Genomic DNA, 26,720 nt, shown 5'->3' on the forward strand with positions numbered 1-26,720 from the left:
TTGAGGCCTGTCTGTGCCACGATGAGATCTTGTTTATATGTAGGTCTCTCTAGATGCAACACGGGCTTGAAGCTAATTTCCTCCACTCTCCCCTTTGACCACAGTAGGGTTAGAGCCAGACTGTAGCTGTCACCTCTGGGCGGCAAGAATTTCTTAAATCCCGAGGAATTCTTTAGTGCCCTTAATTTTCTAATTCTCAAAACAGGGACGTGCTTATACTGTCCCTGGGAGTCTCTAGTATAGTAAGCAGATGCCAGCATGCAAAACCACTCACGTTCAGTGGAGACCTTGACAGGAGGGAGGGAATGACCCTGATGGTACGGCCTCCGCTAGGCCTGCTGGGTCCTGGGAGAGGTGAGATGCCTCCCTCCCATGTCACGTCAGCCTCAGCGAACATTGCCCTCCACCCCACAGTTCATGGGAGGCTGGTTTTCACACCCCATCTTCAGTAGTAACGGAGATTACCCGGAGGTGATGAAGACACGGATCCTAGAGAGGAGCCTGGCGGCAGGCCTCAACAAGTCGAGGTAAGTGTGAGTGAGCGATGTGTCAGTGCCAGGCAGGGCGCCATGCCTAGGGCTTGTGTCCTTGCTGGGAAGATGGTGTGTGACAGCATGTGTGACAGCTGAGGCCTGTCGTGTCTGGAGGGCGCTGTTCCTTGGAGCCAGCCATCACCCCTGGCTCTTTCACATAGGTCTCAGGGGAGGAGGGCTGAGAAAGACACCCATTTAGCACAGAGTGCTCCAAGTCTCCCACTCCACACTCTGTCCGGTCGAGGCTCTCTGTCAATTCCCTCTACTGCAAGAAGATGCTTTTCTGAGAATTGAGCGAGCCACTCATCTGTGGCTGGGTCTTTTTGTTGCTGTTTGTTTTGATTTTTGTTTTTGAAAGAGAGAAAAAACAACATTGGAGGAGCAGGGAGGTGGGGAGGATCTGGGTAGAGTTGGAGGAGGGAAAACATATTCAAAATATTTCATATGAAAAATGTTTTTTTTTTAAGATTTTATTTCATTTATTATATATAGTGTTCCATCTGCATGTATGCCGACAGGCCAGAAGAGGGCATCAGATCTTATTGTAGATGGTTGTGAGCCACCATGTGTTTCCTGGGAATTGAACTCTGGACATCTAGAAAAGCAGCCTGTGCTCTTAACCGATGAGCCGTCTCTCCAGCCCGAGAAGCAAGTTTTGTTTTGTTTGTTTGTTTGCTTTTTATTTCCAAGACAGGATTTCTCTGTGTGACAGTCCTGGCCATCTTAGAACTCACTTTGTAGACCAAGCTGGCCTTGAACTCAGAGATTCACCTGCCTCTGCCTACCAAGTGCTGGGATTAAAGGTGTGCATCATCACTGCCCAGCGAGAAGCAAAGTTTTTTGTTTTGTTTTGTTTTGTTTTTCAAGACAGGGTTTCTCTGTGGCTTTGGAGCCTGTCCTGAAACTAGCTCTTGTAGACCAGGCTGGTCTTGAACTCACAGAGATCCACCTGCCTCTGCCTCCCTTGTGTTGGGATTAAAGGCGTGCAATACCAGCACCTGGCAAGAAACAAGTTTTTTTTAATGAAAACAAAACTAAGCTCAGAGGCTGGCACGGGACTGCACCTGACAAGACAGATGCTATTATTGTCATTGTTGTCCTGGACAGGTGTGGAAAGTGTCCCAAGAGTGCCCACTCCTAAGCAACCCATTGCATCACTCCAGAGACAGTTCATCCTATTCTGTTGTAAACCAGCAGATGGCAGTGGTTTACAACACAGCATCCTTGCTTCCCGTGAGGGCAGCTATCAGTTATGGCTTCCAAGGTGCTTTCATTACTAAAGATGAGTGACAAAGGCTAGGGCAAGGGTGCTCCGCCACCAAAGCGATGTTCATAACAAGGTGCCTGCACCACGGTCTTTGTTTAGGGTCAACCAGCTCCCAAATTAGACATGAAGACTTGACCGTATTGAATACTGGCCTAGCTTAGCCGTCTCTGGCTAGCTCTTTTAACCTGTTTCTCTTTATCTTCCGTTTGCCTCGGGACTTACCACCTTTCTTACTTCTGTACATCTAATTTACACTGCTTCTCTGGCTGCCTGGCTTCTTGTTCTGGGTGCGAATTCTGGTCCCTCCACAGTGCTTAGCTGAGCAGCTACTGCACATCTGGGTCAGAACTAAGTGAGTGGGGTCCACAGGCAGAGTGTGGTTCCTACAGGTTCCAGCAGGGAAGAGGGGATGGCATGGGATTCTATTCTTCAGGCTCTTCAGAGAGACCTGGAGGCTGGCAGACCTGGGGATTCAGGAACCAGGGCATTGGTGGAGCAGGGCCTTCAGAAGGACAAGAACTTGGGGGAGCAAAAGTCGCTGTGTCTCAGGGTTATGGGTATAGACAGAGTCAGAATAAGCAGAGTATATGCAGGAGAGTTGAGGCGAGCCTTCTGCAGGGCAGGGTAAGGCCATATGGAAGCCACACACGGACGGCCCAGGCCTTGGGGCCACCAGGTGAGGAGCTACTGCAGACTCCAGAGAGAAGCAAGGGTTGAGAACACAAGTTCAGTGAAACCATCAGAGCACAGAAGTGCAGCATTCAGCTCTCGAGACTTCCCCGCTGGTGAGGCGAAGCATTGGAAGGCACTGGACGAAGCCGGCTGGGAAAGCGCAGGGACAGAGGGAGGGCCGGGAGGCACAAATGACAGAGACTGCATTCCAGAACATAAAGGAACGGTTCAAAGGCAATCACCTCAGATGTGCTCTTGGTTTTCAAATGTACCATACATGGTAAAAATCAGAATGTCTGAAGCAAATGGGCCAGAGGCGGGTGAGGGGTCAGCCTGCAGGGAGCTTAATCAGGGCAGTGAGGCCAGTGGGCCGAGTGGCTCTTTGTGGAGAGGGGCTGTAGCATCAGGCAGGAGCCTGACGGGCTTCCCTTTCCAGGGAGCTGCTCTAGTCACAGCCGAGGGCCTGGAGTGCTGAGTGCTCCCCACTCCGTCCTGACAGTCTCTCCTCAAATGTGATTCTTCCTGAAGCTTCTTCCCCTAATGGCTCCCTCTTTCCAGGCTCCCTGAGTTTACAGAGAGTGAGAAGACGAGGATCAAGGGTACTTTTGACTTTTTCGGGTTCAACCACTACACCACTGTACTGGCCTACAACCTCAACTATCCTGCCACCACCTCTTCCTTTGAAGCGGACAGGTAAGACGACCCGCAGGGCACCTGAGGCAGAAAGGGTCCTTCACCGGGGTTGGACTCATAGCATACCTGATGGTATGTATACCAGGGTTTGCTTGAGATCTACAGCAAGTGACAGCCACCCAACATTGCGTCTCCCAGTTGCTTCCCCTAACACACGTCCTTGGCCTTCAATACAAAGGCCCAAATATTTTATCTGTGCCCTACAATATAAAAGTGTATATTCATGGAGGAGGCATTAGGAAACGAGAATAAGAAGTCCTTGCATGAATGATGTTAGAAGTGATGCGAAAGGACATCGACACATTTTCATAACTGTTTTCTTAGTTGCAGTTCATGTGGATAAACAGCAAGGGCTGTCTGTGTGCACCTGAATCTCTTTGTATCTTTTGTATGTGTGAGTGCTTGTGTGTGCAGAGCGATCTGCCCGTCTCCACCCTCCCCGCACCGGAAATACAACAGGCGCTGCCATGCCCAGACTCCCCCACTTTTTAAGAGCATGGACTCGATGGGTGGTGGTGGCACATGCCTTTAATCCCAGCACTTGGGAGGCAGAGGCAGGCGGATCTCTGTGAGTTCGAGGCCAGCCTGGTCTACAGAGAGAGTTCCAGGACAGGCTCCAAAACAATACAGAGAAACCCTGTTTCAGGGAAAAAAAAAAAAAAAAAAAAAAAAAAGAACATGCACTTATGTTTACAAGGCAGGCACTTTACTGAGATACCTCTCCAGCCCATTTTTTGCATCTTTTCACACCAACATCTTTCTGGATCTGTCTTCACAAACAAGCCTCATGTCCTCCACCAAGTCCTGCAGTTCTGAGACTGTCTCCCCAGAAACCTCCACCAACCAGAGCCTATGAGATGCAACAGTCAGTTGCTAAGTGGGATCAAGTGCTGTGAAGAGCTTGGGGAGGGAGAAGTCTTTGTCTATGGAAATAATGGGCTCATCAGATACCTCAGCCTGTGTCCCCCTCCAGCGGGCACCCCTCTCCCATGAACGAACCCCTTTCTTTTCCATCAGTCCACAAGGGCCAGGGATGTGGACACTTGGAGTGGTCCCCCCTACACAGATGAGGACCTCCAGATTTGGGGACCCATTCTGTGAAGGTAGCACTTATACTTCAGTAGGGGACAGGAGCTGGGGACATTAGTGTGAGACGCCCGCCCTCTGTGATAGGAACCTCGGAAGGTTAGGTGCCACAACCAAGACCATTCCCAGCAGCTTATAAACAAGACCTCCCTCACCCTTACCTTGTGAACTTGCAGGGGAGTTGCCTCCATCGCAGACAGCTCTTGGCCAGACTCTGGCTCCTCCTGGCTGAAGGTGACCCCTTTTGGCTTCCGGAGGATCCTGAACTGGCTGAAGGAGGAATACAACAACCCTCCAATTTATGTCACAGAGAACGGAGTGTCCAGACGGGGAGAGCTAGAACTCAACGACACCGACAGGATCTATTACCTCCGCAGCTACATCAATGAGGCCCTCAAAGGTAAGAGTTCCCACTCCGGCCTGCCCGGCCCCAATGAGCCCCTTCATTGCTGGAGTATCACAGTGTCTGTAGGAGGGCAGTCTGGCATCCTCAGGGACACTAATGACAAGGCCCTTTGCTTGACTGAGTTTGAGCATTTGGTTATGGCTGAGGTCTTTTCCTTGCTAGATTTACCTACCCACAGCAAGTAAAGCCTGAACTGGCTCCACCTTAGATGCTGCCCGAGTCCTCTGCACCCGTCTTTCTTGCTGTTTGGCTCTCTGAACATTACTCTCCTCTGTGGCAGGCCAAGAGTTGTGGGCGGCTCCAGGGCCCTCTGTCTGCAAGGCAAAGGACTGTGGAGGTAGCTCAGTTGGTATAGTGGTCGTTGTACAATGGTGCCACCCGAACTCAATCCCAGACTCCATGTAGAAAGCTGGGCGTAGTGTGACTGCTTGTAATCCCACCACTGGAGAGGTAGACAGTGGAGGACCTTGGGGCTCTTTGGCTGGTCAGCCTAGCCTTCTTGTCTCAAAGGACAAGGTGGACAACATCTGAGGCTCACCTCTGGCCTCTATGTGTACCCACACACAGCACTCGGACATATAGCTACAAGCTATGTATGATATATATGTAAACACTGGGCTCCAGGTCTTATTACAGCTCAGATCTTTTGCTTCTAAATGCTCCCACCACTCCATGGCTAGCAGTATTTCAAGGTCCTGACTCAGACCAATCCCTGAGCTACAGAAGAGAGTTGTGCAGGCAGCTCAGGCTATCCGAGTTCCATTCAGAACTGAGCCTTTCTAGAAAGACTGATGACCCTGCATGTCCACTACAGAGGACCTGCCGGCACACAGGAAGGGGCCTGAGTTGGAACTCACACTCTACAAAGCAGGACAGTGGGGACAACTATGAGCTTGGCTTCAGGCAGTCTGGCACACAGGTGTCTTGATGTGAAGTGTTCACACCAGGTCTGTGTTTGAGCAGCTGTGCAGGATAAGGTGGACCTACGAGGATACACGTATTGGAGCACGATGGACAACTTCGAATGGGCCACAGGCTTTTCAGAGAGGTTTGGTGTGTACTTTCTGAACCGCTCTGACCCTTCTCTGCCAAGGATCCCTAAGGCATCGGCCAACTACTACGCCTCTGTGATCCGCTGCAATGGCTTTCCTGACCCTACACAAGGACCTCATCCTTGTCTCCACCAGCCAGAGGGTGAGGGGGCACTGGGAGGGTCCAACATTGAAGGGCAAGGGTGAGAGGGAACGGCTCTTTCCACCCACCTTCCTCTAGTTCCTGGCCTTCTCCTACCTTTCTATTCCCTTCACTCATTAGCAGGCACTCAGGTGCCTGTGGGCTGCTACAGGATTCTCCAGAGCTTGCCTACTCCTGGAGACTGGGCTCTACTGTAGAAATGAGCACATCCAGTCCTACCTCTAACTCTCTGTTGCTTCTTCCTTGAGAAGGACAGAGGCTTCCAGGCAGTTTCTAGGTCAAGTTAGAGAATTGTATAAACACTGGGGCTAGTACTTATTGGGTGACTATAAAATGTAAATGGCTATGACAATAAAAGACCATTATCCAATTCAGGCTGTAGCTTAGTTGCCCGAAATGATGCTTCATACAGGACTGGGGATGTGGCTCAGTGGGTTGAGAGCTCATCTCACATGTCCAGTGATGGGGTGCAACTCCCAGCAGCACACAGACAGGGTCCCGTGGCACAGTTCTGTAATCCAAGCACTGAGGAGACAGACACAGTAGAATTTGAAGTTCAAGGTCATCCATGGCTACCTAACTAGCTTGAGTCCTGTTTGGGCTACATGTGACCAGTCTCTGGGGGAAAGGGGTGTGGGGGTGGGGGGCACAGTGAGATGGTTTGCTGCCCGGTAGGTAAAAGCGCTATGGTGTGAGTTCAATACTAGGAACCCAAAGTGGAGAGAACTCTCGAAAGCTGTCCTCTGCCCCCACACGCCCACAATGATAAAAACAACCCAACAGTGAAGGGGACCCATGCCAACACCACAGCTCGTTGGGGCGAGGGGTGGGGGGTACTATGCAGCTTGTGCACTGCAGGATTAGAGGACTTTCCCAGAGCTGTGACAGTCTGGGAGCTAACAGTTCCAGAGCCTGAGCTGAGCCCCTCTTGTCCTCTCCTAGAAGCTGGACCCACTGGCAGCAGCCCCACGAAGATGGACGTGCCCTTCCTGGGCCTGATGCTGGGCAAAACAGAAGCCCACACGGCATTGTATGTGCTCTTCGCTCTTCTGCTACTTGCAGTCTGCAGCTTGGCGTTTCTGTCCTACAAATACTGCAAGCGCTCCAAGCAACGGGAAACACAGCCAAGCCAACACAACCTGAGTCCCATTTCCTCCTTCTGACAAGTCACTGCCTCTGCAGTTGTGCAGAGAAGCCTGGGTTCTTTAGACAGTTCTGCTAGCACAGACTCCTGCCCACAGCTGTGGAAATGACTCAACTGTCTGGTGGTTCAGTGTGCTCATTTCAGTGTTTGATGGTACACACTCAACTAAATGAATAAATAAATAAAAATAAAATGCAGGTCTAGCTATGATAGTACGTGTCTGTCTATGATCCTAGTACTCAGGAGGCAGAGGAGGCTCTCCAGTTTGAGACCAGCCACAACCACATCATGAAATCTTGATTGGGGGTGAGAGGGAGCAGGGAATGGGGGACGGTAGGTCAGGGACATACATAGCATGGGGGCAAATGCATGCCTATCAGATTCAAAGATGTGGGTTCAATTCCTATCCCCACACCCCCCAATTTTTAGTTAATTTTAAGAGATTATTATGTGGTTAGAGAGATGGCTCAGCAATTAAGAGCACTGACCACTCTTTCAGGGGACCTGAGTTTGATTCCCAGTGCCCACACGGTGGTTGGTAACCCAGTTCAGGGCTCCAATGCCCTCTTCGGGCCTCCCTGGAAACCAGGCACTCATGATGCAGACATACATGCTGGCAAGATACCCATACATATAGAACAGTAAAAATGTGAAAGATGAGTAAGAGTGATTCTATCTGTAGTTTTATTACAAGCATTCCTCACCTACAGTATACCCACACAAGTTTCCTATCCAGGAAGCTGAAGACATGGCTCAGGCGTTAAGAGCTCTGGCTGCTCTTCCAGAGGACTTACTTGGGTTTGATCTCTAACTTGAGTTTGGGGGATCCAATGATCTCTTTTGGGGATCTAATGGCTTCTGTGAGCATTGCAAGTATATGCCACATAAAATACATGTAGGCAAAACACCCATCCATATATATTATGGTTAAAAACAAAAAATCTTATCCAAAGATTCTAGCTCAGCAGCCAGAAATTTTTTTCTTTTCTTGACAGGGTTTCTCTGTGTAGCCCTAGTTGTCCTGGAACTTGCTCTGTAGACCAGGCTGGCCTTGAACTCACAGAGATCTACCACTGCCCAGCATAAAGGGTTTTCTATTGTGCATAGTTTCTACAAATCAGTAGGAAAAATAGTAAAGTAGAACTGAAAGACAGTTTCAAAATGAGTCAGCATGGCCAGGAGCATGAAAGACAGCCATCTCACTAGTCATGCTGCAGACCTTTAACCCCAGCACTCAGGAGGCAGAGGCAGACAGATAGATCCCTGAGTTCAAAGCCACCCTGGTCTACACAGCCTGTGAGCCTGTGGTGAGACCTTGTCTCAACCCACACCCCCAAAGTCCATGTTCATTCAAGATCATCAGTGCATATAAATTACACATAACCTTCATCTATAGTGTTGACAATGATGAAGGATGGCATAGGGGTGGGGTCTAGTCTCACACACTGATGGAGAAGTATGTTAACTCATACAGCCTTTAAAAGAGCTCACCTGGCATCTCATAATCCAAACCTCAAATATCCTTTAAGGTAGCAAACCATATCCCATTATCACCTTTCTCAGTCAGAGTACATCTCTCCTCCAGGCGCTCATGTTTGCAACAGAAAAACCAAACAATCAATTTTGTTTTAGAGACATGGTCCTACTGTGCAACCTGAGTCAGCCTGGAACTCACTGTGTAGACCAGGCTGGCCTCAAACAGAGATTCTCCTCCTTTTGCCTCCATAATGCTGGGATAAAAATCTGCTACCATACATGACCTAACCAACTTTTTTTTTCTTTCCATTTTTTTCAAGACAGGGTTTCACTGTGTAGCCCTGGCTGCCCTGGAACTCACTGTGTAGACCAGGCTGGTCTTGAACTCAGAGATCCGCTTGCCTCTGCCTCAAGTGCAGGGGTTAAAGGTGTGCCACCACTGTCTGGCTTAAACCAAGCAATGTTCAATAAGCATGGAATACATCCAATGGTGGGTAATCAGCTGGGGCCTTACGTTCGGCAAAACGCTACAGACAGTAGTAAGAATGGCAGCTGGCTGTGTGGGGACAGGTCAAGATCTTCGAGACTGTAAGGAAGGAGCAAGATACAGGGTAGTACATACAATATGATCCCATTTATTTAAAAATAAAGATTACATATTTGCTTATATGCATAAAACTTTTCTGAAAATTACATTAGAAATTATTAATAGAGGTTATCTTGGGGGAATGGTAGATGCCAGGACACAGACACCATTTTCTTTATATTTTAGAGCTTTTTCAACCATGGGTACTTTTGTAAGATCTAAAGTTAAGGAGGAATCACCTTACTAAAACATGAATTTAAGATTTGTATTTGATTTTTCTGCAAGACAAATTTGAGGTACTTAATGTTTTTCCAGGATTCATATCCACTTGAAAGTATTTTTTTTAAAATCTTATATTGCCTTGCTATTGCTGTTATTCAGCCTAGGCTAGACTTGAACCTGTACCTGAGGATATTCTTGAACTTTTGATACTCCTGCCTCCTCCCAAGTACTCAGACTATAGACATGAGATGCCACACCCAGCTTGCTGCATTTTTAGAAGACTGGATTTTAAGTGAGATGGTTGCTAGAAAAATTTAAAAGCTCACTTTTTTTTTTTTTTGGTTTTTATGAGACAGGGTTTCTCTGTATTGTTTCGGAGGCTATCGGTCCAGCCCGGCCTTGAACTCACAGAGATCCTCCTGCCTCTGCCTCCCGAGTGCTGGGATTAAAGGCGTGCGCCACCACCGCCCGGCATAAAGCTCACATTTTTGTTGTTGTTTCGAGACAAGGTTTTACCTTGAAGCCCTGGCTGGCCTGAACTTGCTATGTAGACCAGGATAGCCCTTGAACTCAGACTGCCTCTGACTCCTAAGTGCTGGAATTTTAAGTGTGAGCCGCTATACCTGGCAAAACTCTCTTTAAATAATGTAAGTTATATGATCAATGCAGATGACTGGAAAAATTTAAGACTACAAGAGAACTAGGATATATAGCCATCCATTAACAATGTCTTCTTTCTTTACATACACGTTAACACACTGTCCTCTACATACAAAACTTACAAAGATGGACTCATCCTATGCCTATGCTATGTCTCCTACCTTCTTTTCACTGACACAGCAGGCATTCAGTAAACATGGCAAGTGTTGCATTAGTATGTACCATTTCTCAACAGAAATTATGCCCACAGAGGACGTCTAGTTGTTTCCAGTTTTGAATTAGTAATTAGTCTACACATAGCTAAACTTTTGCAATGATGACCACTACTTAGAAAGTTATTGTGTCACAGTATGGAACATTTAAAGTTCTGGGCATGTTTTTAGAAAGGTTCTGTGCCCCGGCAGCTCAGCAGCTACTCTGCTTCCTGCCAGCATTACCATCTCCCAAGCCTATTATCCCACAGGAAACAAAGTTCCTCCTCCTATCACAAGTCCAGGTCAGGGTTCCCTGACACACAGGCACTCTAAGAACATACCCCATGTGTCAAACCTCATGACTTTTAGTGGAAGAAGCAGGAAGCTAGAGAATGTCTTCCAAACTCTTAGGAGTAACCACAGTGCAGGAAGGGGTGTCTTTGCACTCTACCCTAATCCTACACTTGGGTCCTAGAAGTGATGGCTGACTGTGAACTAGTACAAATGTGAGTGTGCAAACTAAGCTGCAGACTAGTCATTCTCATCTGTTCCACATCGGTGAGAACAGACTATGAAACAAACAAATGCCTCAATGACCTAGGACACTTGAGACCTGGTGTCCGTTAAGATCTAGAATACCTACATTTTTCTTTTTTTACAGGAAGGTAGCCAGTTATTTTGCTGACATCTTCAGGGCAGCACTAGGAGGAGAAAAGTCAGACAAAAGTGACCTCGATACAGCCCTGTACAACAGAAAGATGCTCACAGCAAAAATAAGATTATTCTCATTTTTGGAAAACTTTTTTATTCAAGGTTTAAGTAAGATCAAAAACTACAAGATTTTGTTTGCAGCTGCTGAGTGCAAAGAGAAATGCTAAACATCGGATATCACCTGATCAGCTAGTTGAAGTGCTCTAGGGTCATATTACCCAATGACATACCAATTACGTTGTGTGGCTTAAAAGTCTTGCAGCAAAAAGTAGTTTAAATGAAACATTGGGCTACAGAGCTGTAAAGTTTGAGTAGGAACTGGTAGGTGGCTGGGCGAGCAGCTGGTTACCCTAAATAAGGACCCAGCATCCAGCTGTTCATGTTTGACTTTCAGGTTAAACAAATTTAACTCATAACTTCTAAGCAGAAATAAAGACTGTATATATGTTCTGATAACATAAGCAGACCCACTTCTCCAGCAGAAGTCTAGCGGAGTGGAATCCTAAGGGAAACAGTGATGACTGTACACACTGTGCTCGCTATACTACATCTGCTGCGTAGAGTTTCCATTCCAAGTGTTGTTCTCGTCTTCACCATCATCCTGAGTCCTCAGTCTGTATATTTTCCCTTCTTTCTTAAAGTCTTCCCCTCGTTTTTCCAGTACTCTTTTTCGGACTGGTTCCCTGATATGAGAAAGAGGGAGAACAGGGGAGGTGACATAAAATACAAACAAGACAAAGCTGCTTCTTCACATTTCTGCTGATATAGGACAGTCAACTATATTTTTAGCTCAATAATGAAGTCTATGGGTGATATCTGCATCTTCTGCAATAATCAATCTTATTAGTCTTTAATAATTTAATCTTCTCAGTTCTCTAAGTCAAACCAACCAAATCATATTGTTCATTTTTCTGATGACTTACTAAACCTCAGAACATGATCATTTGCTAACTAAATTTAAAAACCTCATACAAGTTGACACACATACTAAGATATAACTTACAGGTCACCCTAGAAGCTATACAAAGCTCCAGCTGTACTTTAACTGATAGAAATTGTCAGTCATTTGCATCCTTTACCAATGACTTATAACCAAGAACAAATAAGAAGGAAAGAGTCTAAGTTTAAAAGAATGTGTGACAGGGTTTCTCTGTGTAGCCCTAGCTGTCCCAAGAACTCTCTCTGTAGACCAGGCTGGCCTTAAACTCACCAAGTGTGGGGATTAAAGGAATATGCTGCCACCACCACCACCACCACCACAAGTTTAAAGAATTTTATTAACAACAAAATGGAAAAATGGTGGAACAAAAAGCCTTATCCTTTCACATATATACTCTACCATGTCTCAAATTCAAGTTTTAACAGTTCACATTGCATCCTGTCCCATACTATAGTAATTACAGATTAAATATTTCCACCCATTCTTCAGCAAGACTAAGGGTGTTATTGATCTTGTTGCCTAACACTCAAGATAAAGGCCATATCAGCTAATCACAGTACTCAGACAAATCACCATCCTGTCAGTCAGAGAAACATCAGACTAGGTCTCTCCAGACAGCAGAGCAATGGCTGATGGATTTGCTACAATGTCTAACATAGGCCTAAGTGGGAGTGTAGTGGCGAACAACTACAACCCGAACAACTACAACCCGGTACTTGGGAAATGGAGGCAAGAGGGTCAGGAATTCAAAGTCATAGACAGTTAAGAAGCCAGCCTGAGTTACAAAACACCTCACCCCCTTCAAGACAAATGCTGAGAGTGTGTTTAACAAGAAAAAGCATCATTCGTCAGATGGTGGTATACCCTCACCTTCTGGATAACACTTCCTGTTAACATATTTAGAATATGTCATCAGAGTATGGGCTAGAGCTATCAGTGCTGTCAGTACAACCAAATCTTTGATCTGCAATGCAAATAAGGCCTATACTTAATTAAAAGCAAGTCGGGCTGTGGTGAGGCATGCCTTTAATCCCAGCACTCAGGAGGCAGAGGTAGATGGATCTCTGTGAGTCTGAGACCAGGCTGTTCTACAAGAGCTAGTTCCAGAACAATCTCCAAAGCCATAGAAAAACCCTGTCTTAACCCCCCCCCAAAAAAAACTAATTAAAAATAAGTCTGAAGGCATCATTATTCTTTTCCTTTTCTTGTTTTTCATTTCCCATTTGGCTCTGTTTCACCGTGTAGCCTAGAAAGGACTCAAATTCATGATCCCCACTCTCCACCTGTCTGCCCACCAGGCTTTCAAGTGCCAGAAATCACTATGTACTCCAACAAGTATGGCTTAGAGGCACCATATTCAAGGCAGTATCTAGTTTTTTTTTTTCAGTGTGATTTTCTTCTGAGTGACCCAGACAAGGAAATCAGTCAACAGATAAAAGAAAATTCAGATTAAATTCCTCTATACACAGTTCCCTGTAAAGAAATTATGCAAGACTTTAAGTAACCAGTGGCATTGTACTAGGCAAAATATGGCTAGCAACAAGTTGGGTGTGATGGCACAAACCTTTAATCCTAGCACTTGGGAAGCAGAGAAAGGAGGAGGAGCAGATTAGGCTGTGAGTGTAACGCCAGCCTTATCTGCACAAGTTCGAGGCCAGCCAGGGCAACATATTGGTTAGCAAGAAAGATATTACATACCAGGGAGGAAAACTTGTATCGGTAATTATGAAATAAAGAGAGTTCAGAGAATGGGGGGGGTTTGCTTTCCTAGTACTGAGGAGTAAGAGAGCTGTTGGACATGACCTGGGTATTTTACCAACAGAGGAAGCAAGAACATATACCTTTTCTCTGACTTGTTGGATGGTGCACGATTTGAAGGTTCTGTGGATATGGCTCTTGCTGAAGTCTGTGCAGGAGGAGGGTTACTAAATAAAAAATTGCTAATTAGTTTCCATATGGCCAGGAATGGATATAGCACTGTCCCCAGTAATGTCCAAATGTCTCCACTGGAAGGATGAACAATGGATGTGGTCGGCCGTCCTGCCTAGAAATTAAAAAAAATGAGAAGTAAATAAGCAAGTAAAGACTATCAGCACAATCAAGTCACACTTAGGTTTCAGGGGCTTCTTCTATCTGGAAATGAGAGTCTGCTTACTTTGTCTCAGTCCAAGTAAAAGCGGCCATCTTTTACTGCTTTCCAAGTGCCTATGGACTCTTGGGGAAAACTGAGCTGTCTGTCTGTCTTTGTTTCTTTCTAGTTTTCAAGATGGCTCTCCCTATGTAGCTCTGGCAGTCCTGGCACTTGCTCTGTAGACCAGACTGGACTTGAACTCACAAAGATCTGCCTCTGCCACTGCCACCACACCTGGCTGTTTCTACTTTTTTCTTTTTTTGGTTTTTCAAGACAGGGTCTCTCTGTATAGTTATGGCTGTCCTGGAGCTCACTGAGGTCCGCCTTCCTCTGCCTCCTGAGTGCTGGGATTAAAGACGTGCACCACCACTGCCCAGCTGTTTTTACTTTAAAAAAAAAAAACAATTTTATGTGTATGTTTGTAGGGGTGAGCCCACAATACTGCCCACACCCCTTTGGGCGTGGACTGGGGGAAGGGACAGGTAAGGATATAAAAGAAAAAAGGGAAAGCAAAGCCCTCTCTCTTGGAAGCCTGCCACGCTTCTCATCTTCCCAGCTTGTGTTTAAGTTTTATCCGGTTAATAAACATATTAGTTTCTCCATTGCATTGACTCCCTTGACATATGTGTGTGCCTTTAATGCATGTATGTACATCCCATGTGTGCATGAGCCCACAGAGGTAAGAAGAGGGCATGAGATCCCCTGGAACTGGAGTTACAGATCGCTGTGAGCCACCATGTGGACTCCAGGAACCAAAGCTGGGTTCTCTGCAAAAGCAGAAAGTGCTCTTCACTGCTGGGCCATCTCTCCACCTCACAATGTGTGCTAACACACTGCCTGGAAGTCCCTATGTGAAACAGGCTGGCCTTCAACGCACAGAGACATCCACCTGTTTCTGCCTCCCACGTGCTACAACTAAGGGGATATGGCATCAAACTTGGCTGAATCAACTAAAAAAATTTCAGTCTTCTTTTATGTGTACTAATGTTTTGCCTATATTATGTATGTGTACTACGTGTGTGCCTGGTGCCCAGGTACATCAGAAGAGGACATCAGATCCTTTGGAACTGGAAAGCTGTGAGCTGCTGTCTGTGTAGGGAACTTTATCTGTGTCATCTAGGAGAACAGCACCTTATGTTAATCGCCAAGCCATCGATTTAGCTGTGAACCAAACTGTTTTTAAGAAAACTAAACTTTGGCCAGGCGTTGGTGGTGCATGCCTTTAATCCCAGCACTCGGGAGGCAGAGGCAGGAGGATCTCTGTGAGATCGAGACCAGCCTGGTCTACAAGAGCGAGTTCCAGGACAGCCTCCAAAAACAATACAGAGAAACTCTGACTCGAAAAAAAAACAAAAAACCAAACAAACAAAAAACCTAAACTTTGAGATATGGCTCAGTGGTTAAGAGCATTGGCTGCTCCTCCAGAGGACTGGGGTTCAATTCCCAGCACCCACAGAGCAGTTCACAACTGTGTGTAACTTCTTTTCCAGGGGCTCCAATGCCCTCATACAGATATACCTGCAGGTAAAACACCAATGTATATGAAATTAAAAAAAACTTTTAAAAAGGTAAACTTTGGCAATAAAATCAACAAATTTGACAATAAAAGTCTCACTAATTAAAGAAAGGTTTTAAAAAAAACAAAGAACAATAAATAAGTAAAAGACTAAGATTTCAATTCTAGTGAACACCATGAAATTCTGATTGCAGTTTCAAGTTGATGGCAGCTCTAGTTTAGAGCAGGGAAAACTACACTGACCAGGAAATAAAGACTCAGCTGATACCTTAGGTAGGACCTTGGCAATGTCTTAGCTTCCTGAGCCTCTTTTCTCCAGGAGAGATAAAAGTGCTGTACTTATTAGGTGTGGTGGCACACGGCTTTAGTCCTGGCCCTCAGAGGGAAGAAGAAGGACCTCTTTGAGTTCAAGGCCATTCTAGTTTACACAGTGAGCTCTTGGACACAATAAGACCCTGTCTCAAAAAAAAAGTCATACTTGAAGAATTATTTTATGTTATACATATATTTTTAATGTGGCAGACAGTAGAATCATAAGCTAAGAGTTCAGAGAAAATTCAGTGTTTTCTTGTTAATTTTTTTTGCATACAAAACAGCTGAAAATCAAAGCTTCACAAAACATTAGCCTGCAAATTTCTGAAACACAGAATAAATGTACTGTAGATTGATCTAATTTTTGCTACTCTGTATTTAATTACCCACAGCCTTTTCTCTTCTGCCAAGTCTAATGACCAAGGACAGAATAGACAGAAACCCAAGAACAGAGCCCACAACTGTGTGCGTACTGGCAGCAGCACCACGGAGGCACTGGGCGCGAGCTCCAGATCCAGCAGCTTCCTCTTATAGTCTTCTCGGGTGAACTCCCTCCTGGGAAACATGGTTGCCAGTGAAAAATTACCATAGGTGTTGCCAACAGTCTGGAACAGAGAAGTCAATTTTAAGCCTTAAAAAAGGTGACTTTAAAAGGTACCAACAATATGTATCATTTGAGACTCTTAAATGACTGTTAAAGTTGCTTAATTTACAAAGTTGAATTAGACATAAATTTAAAAATCATGTAGCAAGAGAAATGTTTTAAAAAGTAGTTGAGACATACCAAATCCAAATGGGTTAGCAAGGCTTTTAACACCTCAAATATGACCAGTCTTTTTTTATTCAGATTGCTGCAGGTAAATAGAGGCCGTGTGGGAACAAGAGTTCTCTTCTGTGGACCAGCTGGAGGGCCTGCTGGTTGAAAGTGCTTGCTGCCATGCCTGACAACCTGAGTTAGGTGTCCAGGGAGAGAACTGACTTTTCAAGTCGTCCTCTGACCTCCCCCACACATGTGTTGTGGTGCACACGCCTCCCCCACCTCCCACACAGTACCGCAAAATAAGCAACCGAGTGGCAGCTGCGTCTTTAACAAGTCTAGCAGCAGCTGCATTTGGAAAACTTAGGCTAATGACTCACCAACACACACTTGTATTTCTTGGCATACACATTAAGCTCATGTCTCCAAATACATACATTAAAATAAAAACCACAGTGACCATTATTTCCCTCAATACATAGGCAAACCCATTTCAGAATTCTACAGACAGACACCGTTTTTTCTGTTTTAGTTTATGACAGAGTGTAGGTGTGTGTGAATGTGGGTGCGCATGTGTGTGGAAGACAACTTTCAGGGGTTGCTTCTTTCCTTTCAGAGTGGGTTCTAGGAATCAAACTCAAGTTATCAAACAGCGACAAACGGTTTTAGTCACTGATAATTTTTTTTCTATTTCACCTTCTATGTCAAACAGCACATGCTCTTTTGCTTTTAGATTAGTGTACAAAATGAGTTTTCACTATGACACAGTATTTTATAGAACATTTCCATGTTCATATCCACTAATCCTTTTCTCTCTTACTCCCTTTCCCAAGTTCTGCTAATCTTTCTGTAGTACCCCTTCTACTTTCATGCATGTTTTATGTATATATACTTATGTATACACTCAAATGTAAACAGAAATCTAGGTTCAACATAAAAGAAGGCTGTAATAATTGTCTAGCTTATTTTGCTTTACTATGATATCTGTTCCATCAGTTTTTGCATAAATGATATTATTTTGTTCTTTTTTTTTCTGTTGAATAAAACTACTGAGTATAAGCTGGGTGGTGGAGGTGCACACCGTTAGTCCCAGCACTTGGAGTTTGAGGCCTGCATGGTCTATAAGAGCTAGTTCCAGGACAGGCTCCAAAACTACACAGAGAAATCCTGTCTTGACCCCCCCCCAAAAAAAAAGAAAGAAAAAAGAAAAAGAAACTTCTGAGTATATGTCATGTTTTCTTTGTCTTCTCATATCTTGACTGACATCTCAGCTGATTCTGTGTTTTGACCACTGAGAATAAAGCCAGACCATCTGCTACTTTCAGGTACCCATATCTCTGTCACATTTGTGTTTTTGTTGTTGTTTTGAGACAGGGTCCCTCTAGTCCTGACTGTCCTGGAACTTACAATGTAGAACAGGCTGGCCTTGAACTAAAATGATCTGCCTGCTTCTTTCTGCCAAGTGTTAGTATTAAAAGCATGCACCACTATGCCCCACTTACATTTGGTATTTTTTTAAACATCTTTTGTTTTTAACCTAGTTTTATTCTATGTGTCATGGGTGCTGTGCTTGGTGCTCACAGAGGCCAAAAGAGAGTGTTGGATCACCTGGAACTGGAGTTCCTGATGGTTGCAAGCTGCATGTAGGCATTGGGAGTCAAACCCAGGTCCTTTGTAATAAGAGCACCTAGTGCTTCTAATCACTGACATCTCCATCCTTTTCTGTTAGGTTTTAGATCTAATACTAGTACAGATTTAGCTACAGCAGAATATAAACCTAATTTTATGTGCACTGGGGGAGCAACGTTCGTGTGAGTGGTTTGTTTTATGTCATACTTGTTTTACTGCAGTAGTATCCACTAAAACCTTAGCTTCACTACAGAATTCCTGTATGTAACTTTAAGAGAGCTACCTCGGGCTGAAGAGATGGCTCAGCAGATAAGAGTGCTGGCTGCTCTTCCTGAGGACCCAGGTTCAATTCCCAACACACACATGGCAGCTCCCAACTATCTGTAATTCCAGTTCCAGAGCATCCAACACCCTCACCCACACACATGCAGGCAAAACATCAATGCACATAAAATAAAAATTAATATATTTTTAAGTGAGCTTCTTCATCCTGAGACATAAATGGTCATTGACCCACACCATACATATAATCTCAGATTCAGGAATTTAGAGTGCAACAGAGTTATCATCCGAACAGGATGGCCTGGAACTTGTTACATAGACCAAGTTGGTCTTGAGCTCACAGGGATCCTCCTGCCCCTGTTATCAAGCCCAGATTAAAAAAATTTTGTTTAGCCAGGTGTGGTGGCATACCTCTTTGTTCCTAGCACTTGGGAAGCAGAGGCAGGCAGATCTCTGTGAGTTCAAGTCCAGTCTGGTTTACATACTGAGTTCCAGGACACCCAGGGCTATGCATAGAAACCCGGCTCAAAAAAAAAAAAAAAAAAGAAGAAAAAGAAAAAAACCCAAAAAGGGGGGTGAGGGGGATAAAACCATAGATCCTTCACTGTTCTTTAACAAACATAAATACAAAATTCAGTCATGGCGGGCTGGAGAGATAGCTCAGTGGTTAAGAGCACTGGCTGTTCTTCTAGAAGACATAGGTACAATTCCCAGCACCCACATGGCAGCTCACAACCGCCTTTCCAGTTTCAGGGGATGTGACACCTTTACACAGACATATACACATGGTGGAGAGACTATTTTGAGTCGTTTGGTGAAAAGGTTTGAATCCAATATCCCAATTTTTAAATTATTATTATATTTTAATAATAGGGCTACATACCGTAAAATACTCACCCACTGGGTTCATACTAAACTTTTTCATTTACTTTACATCATGACCACAGCTTCCTTCCCTCCTCCCTTCTGCCCCTCACCCCCAATCCAGCCCTCTTCCACCTCTGTTCAAGAAGGGGCAGACCTCCCATGGGTGACAACTAAGCATGGCCTATCAACAAGATATTCCAAGAAAAACACAAATTTAAACAATACTTATCTACAAAGCCAGCCTTAGAGAAGGTATCCGAAGGAAAACTCCAACCCAAGGAAACTAGTTTCACTCATGAAAATGAAGCCCAACTTCCTAATTTTTTTTGTTTGTACGAGACAGGGTTTCTCTGTATTGTTTTGGAGGCTGTCGGTCCAGCCCGGCCTCGAACTCACAGAGATCCGCCTGCCTCTGCCTCCCGAATGCTGGGATTAAAGGCATGCGCCACCACCGCCAACTTCCTAATTTTAACCCTGAAGTTGTGAGAAAAATACTGGTATGTACAAAGAGCTTAGATCCTAAAAGATGACTTAACCAGAGTCCGTTTGAGTCAGGACTAAAAGAATAACAAGTACTGGACATCCCTATCTTACTTCCTATGCTATCAAATTTCATGTGCCACTTAGATTTTGAATATTTCCACACTTTTGAAGTAAATTCCTGATCTTTTGTATTGGCCAACAGAAAAATGGCTAAGGTTTAATTAACTATCAGAAAATAAAGAGAAACCACTGCCTTTCTAGGACAGACAACTCCTCAGATCAGATGTCTAAGAGGCCACTAGCTTTTCCTGCCTCTTAGAACTTTTTGAGCTAACTGTGTACTATCATCATGTGTAATACAAGCCAGAACCCCCTCTGTCTCAGGCTATCTCCTGTCACTCAAGTTCTGCTTTGGAGCTTCTCCTGAAAGATTCTGATACCCACACATGTCTTTATGAACTCACCTGTGCAGCAAACTGCCTTGCTTCTTCTAACAGAGCATCTGAAGGAAACTGATTTGTAAAGGAAGAACCATCAGGCAGCCGGAACTGAATTCTTGCAACGGTGCTATGAAAAAAGAAACAAGTCAAGCTGGAGTCAGCATCTTCACCTACACATTCTCCAACACATTAACCACCAAAGGGCTGGTGAGGTAGGACACCTGCTCCTCAGCTGGATGATATGACTTTGGTCCTCACAGTGGACGGAGAGAACTGACTCACCTGTGCGTCATCTGACCTCCACACATGTACCATGGCAGCTGCTGCCATCCTTTCTTCCTTCCCTTTGCTCTTTAAATTCAGTTGAAAACAAATGTACATTTTCAGACAGGCAAGATGGCTCAGCAGGCAAAGTACTTGCCATGCAAGCCTGTCAACCTGTAATCCTACCACTCAAGAGGCTAAAACAGGAGGATACCAAGTTAGAGGCAAGCCTGGGTTACATACCCAATGAAATCTGGTCTCAAAAACAAAACAAGCCTGGTGAGATGACTTCAGCTCAACCCTAAGAGCCTACCTCTGTGGAGGAAGGTGAGAACTAATTCCTGAAAGCTCTTGTTTTACATTCACATGGACAACTGGTACACACACAACTCCATCCCAGGCCCAAAATAAATGTTAAAAAATTTCTTTTAAAGATCTACTTATTTATTAAGTATACAGTAGTCCATCTGCATGTATGTCTGCAGGTCTGAAGAGGGCACCAGATCTCATTACAAGTGGTTGTGAACCACCATGTGGCTGCTGGAAATTGAACTCTGGACCTCTAGAAGACTAGTCAGTGCTCTTAACTGCTGAGCTATCTCTCCAGCCCCTAAATTTAAATAAAAAAAAAAAAAAAACAGAACCATGTAGCTATCACACTAACAGTAGGATATTTCATCATATCTCAAAATAACCCGAGCCTATTAGCAATCACTCCCATTCCTCTCCCAGGACCTAGCAACCATGAACTGATTTGCCTAGTTGGGACCTTTCATCTAAAAGAATCATATTATATGTGATCTTTCATACAGTATTGTTTTCAAAATTCATCCAATGTTCTATTAGCTCATTATTCTTTTTTGTTTTGTTTTGTTTTTTGAGACAGGGTTTCTCTGTATTGTTTTGGAGGCTGTCCTGGAACTCACAGTGATCCGCCTGCCTCTGCCTCCCGAGTGCTGGGATTAAAGGCGTGCGCCACCACTGCCCGGCTACTTGCTGTGCTCTTGGTTGAGATTCCCAAGGGTTAGGATTATAGGCATATGCCTAACATCTTGTTTGCTTATGGACCGTTTCTATATCTTCTTTAGAGAAATAACTATCTCGCCAGGCGTTAGTGGCGCATGCCTTTAATCCCAGCACTTGGGAGGCAGAGGCAGGCGGATCACTGTGAGTTCGAGACCAGCCTGGTCTACCGAGCGAGTTCCAGGACAGCCTCCAAAGCCACAGAGAAACCCTGTCTCGAAAAACCAAAAAAAAAAAAAAAAAAAAAAAAAAAAGAGAGAAATAACTATCCCAATCCTTTCCCCAACAATCTTTTCATTGTTGAATTATACACATGATTTTTATAGCTCAGGTATAAATTCTTCACTAAATATATACTTTGAAGTGTTTTCTCCAATTCCTTATAAATTTCAGAATTAAGAATTTTGTAAAAGTCGGCCAGCCTGGTCTACAGAACGAGTTCCAAGACAGCCTCCAAAACAATACAGAGAAATCCTGTCTCAAAAAACCAAAAGAATTTTGTAACAGTCAGGAATGGGCCAGGCGTTGGTGGTGCATGCCTTTATTCCCAGCACTTGGTAGGCAGAGGGATCTCTGTGAGTTTGAGACCAGCCTGGTCTACAGAGCCAGTTCTAGGACAGGCTCCAAAGCAATAAGAGAAAAGTCAGAAATGGAGAGATGGCTCAGTAGTTGAGAGAACTCATTGCTCTTGCAGAGGACCTGAGTTTGGTCTCAGCTGCCAGGGTTGTGAGCTGCCTTAACTGTAGCTTCAAGGCATCCAACCAACAGCATCTTTCTAGAGTCGATGGAAGTTCCTTTTTAGGCTAAATAAATAAATAAATAAATAAAAGAAAGAGGGATAGACTTAATTTGCATGTGTCTGTGGAGAGTATATGCAAACATGTATGCTCATATACCTTGGCAGAGGCCAAAAGGTACAGGATGTCTGTTACTCTCCACCTATTCCTTTGAACTTGGGGTCTATACTGTCTCAGCTAGCCTGGAAGTCAGCAAGGCTAGCCATCCTGTCTGCTCCGTTCGTGGATTCTGGGCTGTTACATGGGTGCTGGGATCTAAAATCTTGTCCTTAAGATGCACAGTGAGGGCTGGAGAGATGGCTCAGCCGTTAAAGACTAGGCTCCAACAAAAACATAAGATACACGGTGAGCACTCAAGTGATGAGCCACCTCTCCATTTTGGGACAGGATCTTACCATGTAGTCCTGGCAGGCCTGGGACTCACTGTGTAGACCAGACAACTTCAAATTCAGAGATCAGTCTTCCTTTGCCTCCCAAGTGCTGGGATTAAAGGTGTGTACCACCATACCCAGTCATACTATTTGATTATGAAAGTTAGCAATTGTTCCAGTATCAAAAAGCACATAAATCCTAAGCAGGAGCTGGGTTTGGTGGCTCATGCCTTTAAACCCAGTAGTTGGAGGAGGCAGGAGAGTGCAAGGCCAGCCTGGCCTATATAAGAAACTTCAGGTTAGCAAGGGCAATATAGGGAGATTCTGTTCAAAATAAATAATAAAAATAAATAAACACTAAGCAGCCCTAGATGCCTGGCTATTTCAAGGTGACTTTCATAAAGTAAGAAGTACCTTCTGTCTTGAGCAGAAGACTCCCTTCTGACTTCTGCTTCTGCCTGTCTGGCCAGCAAGGCAGCAGCTTTAGCAGCCTCTACTTCCTTTGTCTTTGCAAAACGAGCAGCTCTCTCTGCACGATCCTTTGAAGTAAAAACCATTAGACACATGACTTCTGTCAGAATCTACACACTTCTTAACACAAAGAATAAGCACAGATACATGAATTCCCTTAAGTTCACATGCACACTTTACACATTTAGGATTTGAGGTTTTTGACTTGTTTTTGTTTTCTTCATTTAGGCTATGTCAAGAATCTGACTTGTTATTATAAAAAAGGTGAACTGGCTCCATAGCTAGGAACAAAGTCTAGCACAAAGTTGATGTTTAACGAGTATTTGTTGAATGACCACATGAATAAACAATGTTCATATATGTATACAATAGCTGAATCTAAAAAGCAACTGATAGGTTTTTTATGGCTCAGTGGTTCAGTGCACTGACTATTCTTTCAGAGGACACAGGTTCCCAGCATCCACAAGGCAGCTAACAAACCTCTGTAACTCCAGTCCCAGGGGACCCAACAGCCTCCTCTGGCCTCTGTGAGCACTGCAAGTATGTGGTATACACACATGCAAAACATTCACACACATATCTCTCTTTAAATAATGCTTTTATAAAGACTTTGTACAAAGCAACAAATTCTTTGTTTTCTTGGGATTTCTTTTTCTTCAGACAGGGCTTGTAGACCAGGCTAGCCATGAATTCACAGAGCTATATCTGCATGCCTACATCACCATGTCCAGAGAGACAATCTTTTAAAGCTGTGCTTTCTTAGAAAATTCTTAATAACAGATGGGGTGGGGTGGCACATGCCTTTAACTCCAGCACTTGGCAGATCTTTTGAGTTTGAGGTCAAGCCTGGTCTACATATCATGCTCCAGTGCAGCCAGGGCTATATTGTGAGACTCTGTGTCAAAAAACAAAGTAACATGGAGAAAACAACTTTAAAATGGTTTTGGGTAGCCAGACAGAAAGCTCAGTGGTTAAGAGCACTTGCTGCTCTTCCAGAGGACCTGAGTTCACCTCCTAATACAGATGCAGGGATGCTCACAACCATCTGCAACTCCAATTCCAGGAGATTTGACATGTCTGCTTCCTGAGAATATCTACACTCTTATGCATATGTCCATATGCAGATAGACACACTTACATATAATACACAAATACATCAGAAACAAACAACAAAACCACCAAAACAAAACAAAAACTCCTATCTTGGACTAGCGAGATGGATCCAAGGGTAAAAACAACTTTTGTATGAGCCTGGTGACCTTAGTTTGAGCTTCAGAATCCTTATAAAGGTTGAAGGAACTGACTCCACAAAGTGGTCCTCTGACACCCAAATATGTCATCACATATACTCATTCAACACGCAATCGCACGCATGCATGTATTCATACACACACACACACACACACACGTACGTTTGATGGGGTGGTCAGGGGTAGAGCTGGCTCAGTGGTTTAGAGCACTTGTCATTTTTATATAGGATTCTTGTATAGATTCAATTCCCAGCACCAAATGGTGACTTAACAACCATCCCAGAGGATCTAACACCCTCTTCTGGTCTCTGAGGGCAGCAGGCACACAATTGGTACACATACATTCATGCAGGCAAAACACTCATACATATGAAATAAATAAATCTTAAGAAAAAATTTTAGGGGGCTGGAGAGATGGCTCAGACTGCCTGCTTTTCCAGAGGTCCTGAGTTCAATTCCCAGCAACCACATGGTGGCTCACAACCATCTGTAATGAGATCTGGTGCCCTCTTCTGGCCTGCAGGGATACAGGCAGACAGAACACTGTATACATAACAAATAAACCTTTAAAAAAAAAAAGAAAAAACTTTTAAAAACATTTTTTTGAGGAGTAGCCAGGTTGGGGGGGGAGAATATTAAAAATTAAAATAATTATCTATTAATATTTTCTTTTTTTAAATATTTTATTTATTTATTATGTATATAATCTTCTGCCTGCATGCCAGCAGAGGGCATCAGAGCTCATTCAAGGTGGTTGTGAGCCACCATGTGGTTGCCGGTAATTGAACTCAGGACCTTTGGAAGAACAGTCAGTGCTCTTAACCGCTGAGCCATCTCTCCAGCTCTATTAATATTTTCTTAACTATTGCAATTCAATACATAATTCCTTTAAAAAAGGAAGCCCAGATTTATATTCTTTTAGTTACTAAAATGTGCTACTGTGTGCACTGTTTGGTAATGACTGAAAAGCTATCCCACATGAAGAAACCATCTCACAAATGTCAGAGAATCAAGCATTTAAAATAAATTTAAACGCCAGTGGCTCACTTTTATACTCCCAGCAGCACTTAGCAGGTTCAGCTATGAGACGTTCAGGGATTCTGTTGGCTACACAGAAAAGAGCTGTCTCAACATGAATGAGTGGGGCCCACAGCAAAGCTCACCAATGCTATCTGCTGCTTGATGCGCTCCCGGGCTGCTCTGTCTTCTGCCTTTTCTCTGCTTCTTTCTTCTAACATTCTTTTTGTTAATTCCTCTTCTTGTTTTCTTTTATAATCCAACATTTCCTTTCCAGTTTTTCTCCTTTCAATTTCCTTCTTAATTTCTCTCTGAATCAAAGAAAAGTTTCATGAACCAAAACCATAATCCAGTCTCCTGTCCCAGAGAATATTTTGATGTAAGGAAAGCTGACTATAGAGTGCAGTTAAAAGCACAGATGAGATGGTTCAGTGAGTGAAAGTGCCTGCCCCAAAGCTTACACTATGAACTCACATAATGGAAAGAGAAAATGGATTGCTGCAAGTTGTCCACTGATCTCTGCATGTATGCTAGTGCGCATGGACTCACACACACATACACACATACAAAATTAAAAGCAATGTTTTTAAAAGGAGCTGAAGAAGCTGGGTGGTGTTGCACACTTTTAATGCCAGCACTCAGAAGCAGAGGCAGGCAGAACTACAGAGTGAATTCCAGGACAGCCAGGACTACACAGAGAAACTCCGTCTTGAAAAACCAATAAGTAAAATAAATTAAAAAAGAGTGGAGCTGAAGAGATGACTCAGTTATTGAGCACACTGGCTGTTCTTCCTGAGGGCTTAGATATGATTCCCAGTATCTATATGACTGCTCACAACTGTCTGTAACTTCAGTTCCAGAGGACCTGGTGTCCTCTTCTGGTCTCCATAGGCACTAGGCATGCAAGTGGTAACAGATATGCATATAGGCAAAACAGATACACATAAAATATTAAGAAAAAATTTTTGACATCATGATTAATGATCAAATGCCTATCAACTTATAAACTTTTTTAAATGGTTCTGTTAGAGCACAATGTCCTCAGTGTAATCTGTATCCAAGCAGAATTAGAAGTCTATAGTTTCTACAGCAAATGTGTTACTCTCCAAGGACAACATGGCAATGAATTATTTGGCTTGGAAGATGGGAGATGTCATTCTCAAATCTGTCTCTTATTGGTTGTTGAATAAAGCACTGTTGATCAATAGGGAAACAAGATAGGTGGGACTAGGAGTCGAGGAGAATTCTGGGAAAGAGAAACACAGGGAGTCATGATCTAGCCGCTACAGGAACAAGAGGTCCGGACTCCTTTCTCCAGTAAGAGAA

General features: G+C 44.1%; 2 protein-coding genes and 1 long non-coding RNA gene across 3 annotated transcripts in view; 1 reads left to right on the top strand and 2 right to left on the bottom strand.

Moving 5' to 3' along the window:
- Window positions 1–7,198, top strand: part of Lct (lactase) — a 38,373-nt gene extending 31,175 nt beyond the window's left edge. Inside the window, exons 13-17 of the mRNA XM_040737941.1 lie at window positions 415–527; window positions 3,031–3,165; window positions 4,428–4,651; window positions 5,621–5,851; window positions 6,794–7,198. Of these exons, the coding sequence (XP_040593875.1) occupies window positions 415–527; window positions 3,031–3,165; window positions 4,428–4,651; window positions 5,621–5,851; window positions 6,794–7,014 (924 nt within the window). The 3' untranslated portion in view covers window positions 7,015–7,198. The remainder of the gene's footprint in view (window positions 1–414; window positions 528–3,030; window positions 3,166–4,427; window positions 4,652–5,620; window positions 5,852–6,793) is intronic.
- Window positions 3,853–4,522, bottom strand: LOC121136772. The gene is made up of 2 exons (XR_005873897.1): window positions 4,413–4,522; window positions 3,853–4,015 (listed from the first exon to the last, which is right to left on the bottom strand). It is a non-coding gene; the product is annotated as an uncharacterized LOC121136772 (long non-coding RNA).
- Window positions 7,199–10,921: 3,723 nt separating the features above from the next.
- Ubxn4 (UBX domain protein 4) overlaps window positions 10,922–26,720 on the bottom strand; it is a 33,991-nt gene continuing 18,192 nt past the window's right edge. The window contains exons 8-13 of the mRNA XM_040737379.1: window positions 25,541–25,705; window positions 23,071–23,195; window positions 20,226–20,328; window positions 16,217–16,348; window positions 13,626–13,828; window positions 10,922–11,527 (exon numbers count right to left, since the gene is read on the bottom strand). Coding sequence (XP_040593313.1) covers window positions 11,389–11,527; window positions 13,626–13,828; window positions 16,217–16,348; window positions 20,226–20,328; window positions 23,071–23,195; window positions 25,541–25,705 — 867 coding nt within the window. The 3' untranslated portion in view covers window positions 10,922–11,388. The remainder of the gene's footprint in view (window positions 11,528–13,625; window positions 13,829–16,216; window positions 16,349–20,225; window positions 20,329–23,070; window positions 23,196–25,540; window positions 25,706–26,720) is intronic.

The sequence above is a fragment of the Mesocricetus auratus genome, unplaced genomic scaffold (genome assembly GCF_017639785.1).
Source record: "Mesocricetus auratus isolate SY011 unplaced genomic scaffold, BCM_Maur_2.0 Super-Scaffold_100676, whole genome shotgun sequence".
Classification (NCBI taxonomy): Eukaryota; Metazoa; Chordata; class Mammalia; order Rodentia; family Cricetidae; genus Mesocricetus; species Mesocricetus auratus.